Source organism: Sciurus carolinensis, chromosome 15 (genome assembly GCF_902686445.1).
Source record: "Sciurus carolinensis chromosome 15, mSciCar1.2, whole genome shotgun sequence".
NCBI classification, from domain to species: Eukaryota; Metazoa; Chordata; class Mammalia; order Rodentia; family Sciuridae; genus Sciurus; species Sciurus carolinensis.
The window spans coordinates 82,898,589-82,913,369 of NC_062227.1; the positions used below are offsets into that span (position 1 = coordinate 82,898,589).

Genomic DNA, 14,781 nt, shown 5'->3' on the forward strand with positions numbered 1-14,781 from the left:
AGTCATGTGGCTGATAACATTCCACTGCATGCATACAGTCTGTCTGTCCATTCACCAGCTTATGGACACTAGGTTGCGTCTGCCCTTTGGCTGTTGTGAAAATGAATGTGAGCACCATGCGTGGGTCCTGGTAGGGTGGGCGTTGTCCTCATTCCAGTGTTTGCTGGGCTTACACCTACATCACCAGAGATGCTGGCCTGAAGTTGCACAGCCATGTCTTTGTGTGGTTTGAGGGAAGAGATTTTAGTAAGTGGTGGACAGCTGTGGGTTATTTCAATATGTATTAGGAGGATGGTGACTTTCATTTGTGATCATAATGTAGATTCCTCTTAAGACATATTCAATAAGCTACGCCAGTGTGGAAAGTGACAGCATGCCACTCTGGTGTAGCTGCAGTGGAGGATGGTGAGCAGCAACTGGCCTCTTGATGCTGATGCCCGGAGGCTGTGAACTGTGAGCCCTGACCTTGGGGCCTCAAAACCCAATGACTTCAGTAGCCAGTCTTCTGAGGGACAGATCGGCAAGCTGGTCCTAACATGAGGGCGTCTGGCTGTCTCCAGACATATGATACCTAGCTCCCTGCCATGCCTGTCATCTCTAGTTGGAACCCACTGAGGAGGGTGAGAAGATGGTTATGAACCCCAAAGCATGACAGTGGGCCAGGAGACAAACCTAGGCCCATCTTGCCTCAGCTTAGTGGTCCAGCAGTAGAGGCACCTTGCTCAGGCTAGCCCCTGCCCAGCTTCAACCCACCCTGCAGCGAGGGACAGAAAGACTGACTTTCTGTATGATGCATGATGAGGCCCATGTCCACAGCTGTCTATCCAGGGCTTTCCACTCTTGTCCTGCCCCTGGTGAGCAAGGCTGTGAACTGAGGCTGCTGTGGCACAGCCAAGAGTAACCCCAATGGGCTCAGGGTCTGGTGGGGATGGACAGCACCCTGACAGCTATGAGTAACAGAGAGGAAGAGAGAACAAACCTGAGGGAAAAACAGGTGAGGGCCTTGCAAGCAAATCAGAGCAGACTGAGACCAGCCCTTCTGAAGACAGAGAGTGTCCACAGATTCCCAAAAGATGTGAAGGGGCAGAGAGTTCCAGGCAGGGATGAGGTGCAGGCAGCCATCCCAGGACCGGCTGGGCAGGAGGTGGCCACTACAAAGAACAGAGTAAGGGGATGCCAGAGGCTGCACAAAGCCATTCAAAGACTGTGGCCGGTCCTGCTCCCCAGCAGTGGCCCTGGCTGCTGTCAGGAAGGCAGGTCTGTGTTGGCCCCTCAGACCAACAGCAGGGTCTGCAGACTCAGCCAGGTCTGCAGATGCAGAGGCTTTGATCTCATGCCTGTGACTCAGCCTGCTGTGAGGTCAGCGGTCTCCTGCTGTCCCTCCATTGCCATGAGTGGGAATAACAAGAAGAGCTAATATATACAGAGCACAGACTATAAGCTAGCTCACTGCTCAGAACTGTACCATTGCAACTCGTTTGCAAACAAGAACACTGAGGTACAGGACACAGAGGACCTGACCTGCATATGCAAAGCCAGTGGCCAACTTCCACACCTCAGCTCTCCTGGTCTCTCACCCCCATGCAGCTTCTTCTAGTCTCTGCTCAGGTTCCCTTCCATGGAGCCTTTCCTAAGTTACCAGAGAGTCACTTACAAGTAAGTACAAAACTGCAGATGCAGCGTGCTGTAGTGCCACTTTGCAAGGGTCCCAAGGTCATTCTGCTCTGAGGCAGTCAGTTCTCACTGTGCACACAGCAGGTCTGTCCCAGGAGGGAGGACACCCTCTCCATGTCAACACAGGTCTGTCTTGTCCACATAAGTCCTCACTGTGCACACAGCAGGTCTGACCAGCAAGGAGGGAGAGTCATTACTAAATCAATTGTAAAAATGCCACTTTCCCAATTTCAAGTCTTGCCTGCAGTTCATTCCTTCTTCCAGCAGATTATTTTGAAATGACAAGGTTCTCCCAGACATCTTGAAGAGGAACAGTCTCAACTGCACTGTGGGTTGTGAGCCGTGTGCGGTCCCAGACGAGCACACATCCGGCTCCCACCCCCTTTCAACCATCCTTCCTCCACTCCTCAGGAAAGAAAGCTGGTCATTTATGTTTTCATAAAATGATATTGTTGCAGCAAAGTTAGGCCTTCAGAGCTAAACATTAACCAAAGTTATAATTTAAAGCTAACATTTTGTTGCAATCTTAAAAGACATGGAGAATACACACTAGTGCCCTCAAATTTCATTCTTAGGCTACTGACGAATGGCCTCTTCATTACTGAATTTGCTTGCTTCCAGTTATAATACTGAAAGTATCAGTATTATTTTTCCTCAGTGTTTAAAAGACAGAAGTCAACACTATTTAAGGTGCAAGATGCAGTTTAGCCATTGTTAAGCTGTTCTGATAAGTTAATGTTGACCAAAACGTTTAATTTTTTAAATCTCCTACAGGTTAGAAAACAGAATCTCATGGTCCTGTTACAGCAGTCAAAACTAAAGCCACATGTTTTAATAAGCAACTCTAAGCCACTCAGCCTCCTTACCTCGTTTCTGGATGAAGACCCTGAGCAGGGGGTTGGCGCTGGAGACTGCCTTGCAGAAGTTGTCATCGTTGTTGATGGGAAGCAGGTCCCCATGCACGTCTGCATAGCCGATGGTCACCTCAGTGTTAGAGATGTGGTGGGTGTGCACGACCAGCTGGTAGAAATCTTCAAACTTCCCGGGCTTGTGGCGGTTCAAGGAGAACCTTCGGAATTCGGCCCCAAACTACAATGCAAGACACGGGGGTGAACCAGAGGAAGGACAGTACGTTCATGGAGCAAGAGGCTCCTGAGCCTCAGCCAGGCCCCAGAGACATAGTGCCAGCTGTGCCACAGTCACTTAACTGACCATGAGCAAATGAGAGACCACCAGGCAGGGAGGGGCATCAAGGAATGAACCAGTACAGAGGGAGGAGCAGTGTACTGGCTCACACTGACAGGGATGCAGCCCATGTCCTGAGGACAGGACTGGAGAGTCCTTTAGGCTCAGCTTGTCAGAAAAGCAAGGTCAAGTTCACACCGACCTGGAGGGTGAGACTCAGGAGTCCATGCTGACTATAATCCTTCCTCCACTCCTCAGAGGTCCCAGGGGTGTCTACACAGCCCCACAACAGGACCAGGAGATTCAGGCAGAGAAGAAATATCTTCCAGACATTTTTATAAGGGCAAGGTGAAGTCTTTATGAGTTTTAATCTTAAACTAGAAAGTGTCCTTATTTGATTTTTTTTTTTTTCCTTTTTTGGTACTGGGATTGAATCCAGGCATGCTTTACCACTGAGCTACATGCCCAGTTCTATTCATTTTTATTTTGAGACAGGGTCTTGCTAAGATGCTGGGGATGGCCTTGAATTTGCCATCCTTCTGCCTCAGCCTCCTGAGTTTCTGGGATCACAGTGCCCAGCTGATTTCCATTTTAATAGGACCAAATGGCTGCACTTCAAAAGGATCAGGAGTGGAAATAAATTTGAAAACACAGAGGAACCTAGTGTAAAGGACTGTTTCACAAGTCCAGGGAGATAGGTAGTGAGTTCTGGTCCCTGGCAAAAAACAAACCCAGAGTCTTCACAAGGCATACCATACTCCGCCTTTGAACTGTAACAGGTGCCCCACATGGGGAAATGCCCAGGCACCAACCCTTTTCCCACAGAGCTGCCCCCATCCAGTTGCCCACAGAGCTGCCTGCAGAGTAGGTGGCCACCTTCCTGGAGGATCCTGGCTCCTGTCCACATCACCTGAGCCATGCCACAGACCCTCACCTGGCAGTAGGGACCTGCATCCCTTAGTACAGGTGAAAATCAACCCAACAGCCTCCAGAATGTACACAAGCTAGATGTCTGATGTTCACAGACACCTGCCATTATGCCATCTAGACACACAAAGAAGTCCTGGACAAACTCTCACATCATGGGCTGTCAGAATCATCACACCTCAGACTGGGGTGTGACCCAAGAATCTGTGTCTAATGTTCCCAGAAGAAACTGGTGCTGTTGGCCTTGCAGAGACCACTGTTCTGTGGGAATTGGCCACCAGACCCTAACTTCCAGGTGCCCTGCTGGGAACCAGTCCCCTTTCTACCTCCTTCAGGTCATCTAAAGCAAAGAAGAAAGCCTCTCCCACAGCTGCACTGCCTTGGCATTTGACTGTGAGACAACGCAGCATTCTGGTTTCAGTTACCGACTCCTCAGCCCCCTCTACACAGTCAGCAGGGGAAGCAGACCCCCCGAGAGTGCAGTGTCTGGACAGTCACAGCTCTGACGGCAGCTGCATCCTGAAAGTGCAGAGGAAAGGCAGTCACGGGGTACAGAGGACGCCCCAGACTCCCTCTTCTGTTACTCAAAGAAGCATTATGTTCCTCCTCAGCACTTAGTGCCAGGGTGCACCATAGGTGGGCACGCCCTGTGGACCCTGAAGGCATCCCCACACACTGCACCAGGAGTGCCTGAGGACCCCAAGGCAGCTCCACCCACGGGATGCACACCTTCAAGGCACAGGGGACACAGCCTGCGACATAAGTTTCATGTGATTCTCTTGGATTTGGTTATCCTATCAAGTCACACAACATTTATTTCACTGGGGCAGCTTCAAGCTGTATCTGGGACAACCCACCGCACCCCCCAAAGCTGTTTCCTCTCTGGTCAGCAGACCCTCTCTTCTCACTACCCATGACAGAATGCAATAGTGGGTGCTGGCTGTTTCTGGCTATCACATGTGGTTCTCAGAGTGTCCCCACGGGCACATGGGAGCGCACTGTCTTCCCTCACCAGCACCCTCACTGTGGCCTCAGTGCTGAGGGCACCCAGAAGACCCACCTACAGTGTTCTGGTCTCAGTTCAGCAGCTACTCTAAGATAGCTCGATTTATTCCTCAGTATTTTAATGACTTCTCTCTTGACATATGTTCACATTGATTTGAAAAGAAGAGTGGATTCAGGCCTTTCTTGAGGCCAAGTAAGTCTCTGACAATGACCCTGGTCTTGCCCTGCTGCAGTGAGCGGCCTCCCATGTTCAAGGTGCTCATAGTGTCACAAAAGAGATGTGGAATGTGATGTATGGAGCATTTTATTTAAAAATGTTGCTAGCATGGGACTCTAGATTAGTAGTTTATTTCCCCCATTATATCGGATTGAACCAGGGGCCTTCAAATGAAGGAATTAACAGGTGTGACCCACTGACACATGGTTTCAGCACATTTACTCAAACTGAAAAAGCACATGGACTTAACGATCAAGCAATAAATCTTTCATATCAAGTGGCTTCCCATTATTGGCTTTCATCAAAATCAAAAGTTGTCCTAGTTGAACTGTCAGTTAATAGATTATTGAAACAATTTTAATGACAGACCACTTCACTCTCTTGTTTCTGGCAGGTGACCTGGAGAGATTTGCTGAGCGAGTGGGGCAGAAGCCCCTCGCATCCTGCTTCCACCTTCCTTGGGGTAAGTGTTTGCTTGATCTGTTTGTGTAATCAAAGCACAGTGAAGAAGCGGCCTGTCCAGCTCATGTAACACAAACACCCTCATTACAGGAAGGATTTTAAATGTTCACTTTGAATACAAATAATTCTTCACCAGATTTTGCAACTATATTGCAATCATGATTTGATAAGAACTGCAATGACTCAATCTGGAATTTTCTTACTGTGATATATACACTTTGCTACTTAGCCATTATTCAGTGCACAGTTGAAGAATGTTAATCAGAGTGCATCAGATCTCTAGGACTTGTCTTGAGCACTGAAACTTCACACCAGCTTAGAAGAAGCTCTAACGACAGAGTCATACAGTATCATGAGAGAACTTTTAATATCAATGTTTATAAATATTGTTGCAGAGAAAAGTATACATTGTTGTTTCAGGTAATTAAGTATGTATTATTAGGATAAAATAATAAAACAGAACTTCCTGGGAGAGTAATGAAAAGAAGGAATCAAGGAGAAAAAAAGAACATTTTCATGTATAATTTCTGATCATTACAAAAAGCTCATCCATCCTATTTTAAAACATCTGCTGGTGGTATCAAATCACAACAGCTTTCACACATCACTTGCTATATTTAAAAGATCACATGTTAAAAAGCTTTATTTTTAAGTGAAATATTTACGGCATGGTGGAAATTATATCCTTTGTACTATTTATATTTCAAAAAACTTCAGATGCTAACATTAAAGTACATTATCCCCTATGGGACTTTTTGGTGCTGGGGACCCACTAGACACACCCTCTGCCACTGAGCTACAACCCACTAGTGGTAGTTGTTCAGAATTCTTCAGGGGCTCACGGTGTTGGAAGACCATGACCCAAGCCATTGTGAAGACTGGTGGGAGCATGGTCACTTCTACTGAGTCTTCCAGGGCAGGTTCATACTAGGGCCTCAGACAAGGCACCGTCCAACCTCTGCTGCCCCACACATGCTGCCAAGGAACCCACTGTCCTGCGAGATGATCTCCCTCTAAATCAGTAATCAAATTCAATCCAAGATCAGGACCTACTAAGAAAGGTTTTAGGGAAAGCTTATCTTGCTGTGCCTGGCTCCGTTGGCAGGCAAGTTAGTAGACAACGTTATCAAAAAGCTTACCCCTACCCCTAGCACCTGATTCAGGCTCCATCCTTTCCCCCTAAAAGGACGCAGGGCTCCCAGGCAAAATGGCTAACCCTAGGCAGGAGGCAAGAAATGAACTCTCTGCTTTCTGATAGCAATGTAAGCTGTTTTCCTTTGCCAAACTCTTCCACTGTGGTGTTCAGTCTCACCTCAAACTCTGAGGAATGGAGCTGGCTTTCTATGTACTAAGACCTCTGAAACCGTGAGCCCTCAAATAAACTTTTCCTCCTCTACAATAGTACTGGCCAGATCATTTAGTCACAGCAGCAAAAAAGCTGACTAAAATGAACAAAAAAAGAGAAAAGATTCAGATTACTAAAATCGGAAGCAAGAGGAGGCAATACTACTGACCTCAAGGACTGAGGACTCTATAGGCATTCCAGAAGCACCAATCGAACCTTGCACCCAAGGAAATGGGTCCTAGGAGAAGGGTCTGATTCTAGGAGAAGGCACAAGAAACATGAACCTGGGCCACCGAAGTACCAGAAAGCCAGGAAGTGCTAAAAACATCCCCCCCAAAGCATGCAGTATATCAAAGAGAAACAGGAACCAATTGAGAAGTTCCCAGTGTAAAACAAAGTAGTGTTGAATTATAACTCAAAGTATAAAATAAATGTCCCTGAGTCTACAATGATATGAATAAGTGACTGAATAAATAAATGAAGTAGAATAGACAGACCTCCAATGCAGAAGGACATCAAATAATTGATATGGACAAAGCCACCCCCAAGCGCGGAGAGCATCAATTCCCCACCTCCCACATGTAGGCCCAACACAGTAAGTTTGTTCCCAAGAGCACAGTGTAGAAAGGGAAAGAGCGACTTTAGAGTGGACACGCCTGGAAGACATCCTCAGCCAGGGGACCAAGGGCAGCATGGATCATGGCAGATCACATGGACAGCACATTCCTTAATAAGAAGTGATAGAAGGGGCACTATACCATTGTGGTTCTCATCCCTGAAGTCCACCATCTCATTCTAACACTGAAAAACACCACAGACAAATCCCAACTGAGAGAGATTCCTCAAAATATCTGACTAGTCCTCAAAACTAACATGGCCATCCAAAGCAAGGTAAGCCTGAGAAATTATCACAGCCAAAGGGAGCAGAAGGAGACATCATATCAAATGCAGTGAGGTTTCCAGGACAATTGGATAACCCAGAAGACATGGACAGATTCTTTTAAAGACACAAATACCAGATTTACTCAAAAAGAAATAGAAAATCTCAGTAAACTTATAACAAGTAAGGAGATTGAATTCACAATTTTAAAAATGCCCACAAAGAAAAGTCTAGGCCCAGATGGTTTCACAGGGAAATTGTACCAAATGTTTACAAAATTAGTACCATTCCTTCACAAACTCTCTCAAAAAATAAGAGGAGGAAATGAGTCCCAATTTATCCTGTGAACCAGTTTTACCTTAAAAAAGAAACCACTGGGGCTGGGGAGATAGCTCAGCTGGTAGAGTGCTTGTCTCGCAAGCACAAGGCCCTGAGTTCGATCCCCAGTACTGCAAAAAAAAAAAAAAAAAAAGGAAACCACTGGAGGAGAAAACCACACAACATCCATTAGGAAGAGTTGAAAAAGAGTCAGAAATATTAGTAAATCATATCCATTAACATCTAAAAGAACTACACACCATGATCAGTGAGATTTATCACATGAATGCAGGGTTGGTTTAACATCTAAAAATCAATGTCATACACAATATTAATAGACAAAAGTCACATGATCACCACAATAGATAAAAAATTAAAACACAACATCTTTTTATGATGAAAATACTCAACAAAATAGGAACAGAAGGAAACTTCCTCATCCTCATAGGGGACTTCTATGAAAACACCGTCAACGCCATACTTAATAGTTAAAGAGACCCATGCCTTGCAATCCAGAACAAAACAAGAATGACCACTGTCACATCTACTATCTAATATTGCACAAGAGGCTCTACAGAAACTATTAGGGAAGAAAACAGGGCCACTGGACTGAAGGGAAGAAGTTGCAATGGCTCTATTCACAGAAGGCACACACTTATATACAGGAAATCCTAGGAATCTAGTAAAACATTTGCCAGTGCCAACAAATTCAGCATTGCTGCAAGACATAATATCAATATGCAAAAATAAATCATACATATAATAGCAATGAACAATCTGAAAATGAAATTAAGAAAACAATTCTCTTAAGAACAGCATTAAAAGGATAAAATATTTAGGAATAAAATTAACAAAAGAAGGGAAAAACTTGCACACGGAAAATTACAGAATGGTTTCAAAATATTAAAGAAGATCTAAATGGACAGGAAAATATTCTATGTTCACCGATTAGCAGTCTTAATATTGTTAAAATGGCAATACTGGGCTGGGGAGATAGCTCAGCTGGTAGAGTGCTTGCCTTGCAAGCACAAGGCCCTGGGTTCGATCCCCAGTACGGCAAAAAAAAAAAAAAAAAAAAAAGGCAATACTCCCCAAATTGATCAACAGGTTTAGTACAATCCTTATCAAAATCTTGGCTGCCTTTTTTACAGTGATTGGCAAGATAGTCCTAAACTTATTTGGAAATACAAATGACCCGATTATCCAATAGTCTCTTGAAAAAGAGTAGAGTTGGAGGCTCACACTTCCTGATTTCAAAACTTATGGTGTAGTGCTGACATAAAGAAAGACATACAGATGATTGATGGGCTAGGACTGAGGCAGGGGGAGAGCCCGTTGACGTCATAAGAATGTCAGGACAGTTCAATGGGGGGAAGAAAGTCTTTTCAGCAAACATGCTGGAAAACTGCAGGTCCACATACACAGCAAGAAAGCTGGACTCCAGCTCATTCCAAACAGGGAAATGAGTTCAGACTGGATCACAGACCCAGGGTGGGTCACACTGTGAAACTCAGAACACACAGGAGATTCCATTTTCAGTACTTGGGTTAGGCAATGATTTCTTAGATGGGATACCAAAAGTATAAACAACAAAAAAGTGGATAAAGTGTATTTCATGAAAATTTAAAACTTTTGTGCTTCAAAGGGTACCACCAAGTAAGTGGAAAGATAATCTGTGGAATGTGAGAAAATATTTTCAAATCAGATATCTGATATCTGATAAGTGACTTGTACTCAGAACATACAAAGAAATCTTAAAACTCAACAGTAAAAAGACAAACCGACCCATTAAAAGGTGGGCCAAGAACCTGAATAGACATGTCCTTAAAGAAACGGACTCTAGATACAGGAGCAGAGCTCACAACATCAGTCACTGTGAAATGCAAACTGAAAGCAGGAGTCACTGCACACCGTGTGTTGAGCTGTGGTCCCTAGGGTGGTGCTAGTGTGAGGGACCTTGGAAGAGCCGCCTGGTGGGCGTGCCCCTGGGGACCATGGCGGGGGCCACCTTTACTTTTGGCTTCCTGGCTCGTGAGAGTGCTTTGCTCCCTGCTGGGATGTGTTGTCTATCCACTAGCCCTGGGCAGGGGCTTGCATGTTAGCTTCCAGACCCACAAGCCAAATTTTCTCTTTACAAGTTAATTGCCTCAAGTATTTCCTTATCGTGATGGAAGCTGACTAATACAGTTATCATTTCAAATCCATTAGGATAGTTGTCATAAGAAAGATAAGAACATTTGGTAGAAATGAAAAGGGATCTGAACCTTTATGCCTTTTTGTAGGAATATAAAATAGTACAACTGCTTTGGTAAAGAGTTGGCAGTTCCTTACATTTTTTGGGGGTGGGGTGGGGTACCAAGGATTAAACTCAGGGGTACTCAGCTACTGAGTCACATCCCCAGCCCCATTTTGTATTTTATCTGGAGACAGGGTCTCACTGAGTTGTTTAGTGCCTCTTTTTTTTTTTTTTTTTTAAATATTTTTAGTTGTAGATAAACTCGATACCTTTTTATTTATGTGGTGCTGAGAACTGAACCCAGTGCCTCACATGTGCTAGGCAAGCCTTACCACTGAGTCACAAGCCTAGTCCAGTGCCTCACTCTTGCTGAGGCTGGCTTTGAACTCACAGTCCTCCTGCCTCAGCCTCCTGAGCTGCTGGGATTATAGGCAAGTGCCATTGCACCTGGCCAGTTCCTTAAAATATTAAACAGTTACCACATGACCCAATAATTTCAGTCCCAGGCATACATCCCCCCAAAATGAATGCACATGTTCACACAGAAAAGTATGAATCATGACAGCATCATCCAGAATGTCTACCACTGAAGGACAGATAAAGAAAACATATGAGGGTCACATCCAGACGTGACGGCCACAGGGAGGCATGCAGTACAGCCCGCACTACAGCCAAGATGAACCTCGAGAGCATTTGACCAGGGGAAGGCACCAGACGCAAAGACCAGGTAGCATTTGTGTCCACCTATGTGCGACACCCAGAGCAGGCAGTTCAGCAGACAGGAAGAGTGACGGTGCTGCCACAGGCTGGGGCAAGGAGCTGCCAAGGGGTCTGAGCCCTGGGGGTTTCTTTTTGGGTGAATAAAACGTTCTAAAATTAGTGGTAATGACTGCACAACTCTGTGACTACTAAAAACCACTGAACTTTATACTTTACAGGTGTGAATTTTATTTCACATTAATTATAGCTTATAGAGTTGTTATTTAAAAGAAAGGTTCACCTTAAAGATGAATTTTTTTTAAAATAGTCAATTGAAAACTGATTGAAAACCATGTTCAGAAACAGAAGGAGGCTCTGGGAGAGCACTGAGTGGAAGCCCTGCTGCTCCAGACACACAGGAAGGACGAAGAGATGGGTCCCAGCACCTGCTGTCAGCACAGCCAGGCAGCAGACAGAGAGCCAGGACTCAGGGAAGGCGGGGCCGTGTCCTGCTGGGGAGGCACAGGACGTGCACATCGGCCCGGCTGGTAGGGCGAGCTTTTCCAGTTCAGATGGGTCGCAGCGTTGAGGGTAAGGAGGACAGAGGGCAGGCACCCGAGCAGGGTGGAACCTGCCTTCCCCTACACGCTGGTCTCCACCCTGACCCCAAACTGCTAGTGTTCCTGCACCTGCCTTCTCAGTGTGGAGCTGGAGTTGCACACTGATGACCCCTGGAGTCGCAGGGCTGACAACATGAATCTATTCCCACACAGTGTTTATTCCCAAGGACAATACCTTGACATTATCGTGATGATTTCTTATTTTCCAGGGCAAAAGATATTAAATATGTAAAATTTTCTTTTTCTTGATAGCTAAGGGGTAAACATACCTACATTTAAACAAATCCATTCTGTGTAGAAATATTTAATTCAGAGCATAAATGACTATAAAATATACATACTTTTCTGTCTAAAAGGAACAGAAGTCCCCAGTTCCAGCCTGCCTGAGACTTCCTGAGTCCTGACTCAGCTGGTAAACCTCACTGGCAGGTCCCTTGCGGTGGGCACACTTGGGCCCACTTCAGCGTGCTGCCTCGCTGTCTTTGTGGCCTCAACTAAATCATAAGTGTCTCAGTTGGAGGTGTCCTTCCAAGTCCCTCTGCTGGTGAGTCAGGAGGGTGAAAAGCTGTCCCCGGTCACAGAGGGCTTAAGTCTAGGCTGGAAAGAAGACCCTCATTGCGGCCTGCTCCAGAGCTGTCTGTGGCACAAACTCAGCCACTTGCAGCCTGGCATGCATGCACTCTCTCACTCTGAAAACAAGGTCCCCAGGCTTCATCTCCTACTGAGCTACTATTTATTTAAAGGCTTCTTGCTGAGCCAGGTGCAGCTCCTGCTGGACATGGCCTCCAATATGCTCCTGAATCTGTAAAGCAGCCACCACCTTCACGCTGAGCCTGGCCATGTCTTCCTCGCCAGGGTTCAGAAGAGTAAGAACTATAAACAGTCCTGTCTTCATTGGCTGTTGTCCCATAACAGGAGGCACTTGGAACCTGGGTCCTCTGCTGTCCTTCAATGACCTGAGGGAGGGGCCTCCTGCAGGTTCCACTGCTCATGTAAAGGCCATGCCTGTCCTGCTCTCGGTCCCATCACCCTGTAAGCAGGTGGTGTGCAGTGACCAGGCGGCTCACCCAGTGCTTTCCTGGACAAAGGCTTTGTTTCCAGATGACCCAAGAAGGAAGTCCAGGGAGCACTCATCCACTCAGCTGCCCCTGGCTCCACTAAAGTGGGGTTCCATGCCTGACGAGCACCAGGCAGCCCTCCCATGCTTTGCTCAGCAGAAGGAACTCTGGGAAAAGAATGGCTAAGGACACCAAGCCACCAGGGCTCAGAAGGACCAGGTCACATTTATGGATGACATAATATGAGTAATATTATAATATAAATATATATAATATATATATCATATCATAATATAAATATGAGTGACACACGTCTCTTTCCTTGAACTCACTCTTTACTTGATCTACTCATAAGTAGGAACTTATTCACTGTGCCAGTTTCCCCAAGCTGTGTTTTGGTGTTGACTTTATCCCTCAAAGCTTGGTGCACCTAGGCACTCAAACACAGTCACCGGAAGAGGATGTTCTTGGGGCACCTCTTCACACAGGTGCCGTGCCACACACCTGGGAATGTGAGGACAAGCAGAGGAGCCCTGTGTCCTCAAGAAGACAGAAGCAGAGCTGAGCAGGCTCACCGTGTGCTGAAGGTGGAAGAGCAGGAGGCTCCAAGCCCTCGAGGAGGCTACCTGCAACAGCGACCTCCACAGCACAGGGGTCACTCTGTCCTCCAGTCTCCTGAAGCTGGGTCTTGGTGTTCCCAAGTGCCCAGTTCCCTGTTAGTCATCAAAGGAGCCTGTACTCCCATCTGCGGCCTGCTTTCCAACCCTCTCTTCCCAACAGCATGGCTCCAGTCCTGTGGATGCCAGCCCAGGTCCTCTGGCCCCCTCAGGCATGACTGCTAGGGTGGGCCGAGGCCAGTCCTGCTCCTGAGGACAGCCCTGAGTCCCTCAGGCTTCCCTCCTGCACCTCCACATCCCATCACAGGTGTGCTGCCATGGGAACTCACCCCCCACCCTGTCATTTCTGGTCCCAGAGAGGAACGCGAGGGAAGCTGCCCTTGTTGGAGAGGCATGTGCCCCTGTGTGTCAGGAAGGCGCAGAGTGGGAAGAAGGAAGACTTGGGGGACCTAGGCACTCAAACACAGGGGCAGGGACAGAGAGCCTCCAATGTGATTCAAAGGACCCTCCTTCCACCCTAGCATTCAGCACCCTAGACTTAACTCTGGTTCAACCTTCCTAGCTCCAAGGACTGCAGGCCCCCACAGCAGGTCTCCCAGGTTGTACTGGGGAAGGCAGAGTAACTAAGGGAAAGGAAAGCACCTGAATGGACTGCCAGGTGAAAGTCCCTGCACTGCCACTGCTCTGGACCTGGGAAAGTGCGTGGACTCGTGGTCACATTTTACTGGGATGTTATCTTCAGGCTACTCTGCAAAGCGCTCTCTTTAGATACCAAGTTTATCTTGCATGAAAGGCACTCCCATCTTTCACACATGAAGGACCCCTCAGTCTTCATTTTTATGGTTCTATAGTCTTTTCCCCATATTTTTATTTGTGTATCATAATTATACATAATAATGGAACTTGTTTTTACAAATTCATACATGCATGTGATATAACAATGTAATTTGGTCAATATGGTTCCCCAGTATTTCCCCTTTCTCTCCCCTCCTCCTTCCCCCTGATGGTCCCAACAGACTTTAAACAATCAGTTACAGTGCTGTTTCCAGGACCACTGCCCTGGATCATGAGGATGTACCACCCCTAGACGAGACCCCACCTCACCTGAGCTAGGTACCCTGTAACTTGTGAGGCCCCACCCCGAGACCCTTGGTGAGAATAATCGCAGGTCATCCAAAACATCTACAGAAATTTCCACAGAAAATGCTCATCAAAATATTTACAACAGTGAAAAAAGGAAACTGTAAGAGGACATAAGTGGAAATGACATGTTCACAAAGATATGACGACTTCAACAGAAGTGGTGTTTAAAGAGGGTTTAAGCCTGGGCAAAGGCACATCCTCTAGTCCTCAAGCTCCCAGCCTGGGCAGCTTGGCCAGATCCTGTCAAGAGACAGAAGGACAGATGAAAGAGACAAGGAATGAGAGCGAGAGAGACAAGAAAGAAAGAGGGCTTAAAGAACTCCAGGAATTCTTTGCACTATGTGAAGGAGAAAAGCAGAACACAATACTGAACTGGCTGTGTGATCTCAAATGGG

General features: G+C 46.4%; 1 protein-coding gene across 1 annotated transcript in view; it reads right to left on the reverse strand.

Annotated features, from left to right (window-relative positions):
• Positions 1 to 14,781, reverse strand: part of Pard6g (par-6 family cell polarity regulator gamma) — a 55,664-nt gene that overhangs the window by 30,232 nt on the left and 10,651 nt on the right. The window contains exon 2 of the mRNA XM_047526013.1: positions 2,541 to 2,763. Within this exon, the coding sequence (XP_047381969.1) occupies positions 2,541 to 2,763 (223 nt within the window). The remainder of the gene's footprint in view (positions 1 to 2,540; positions 2,764 to 14,781) is intronic.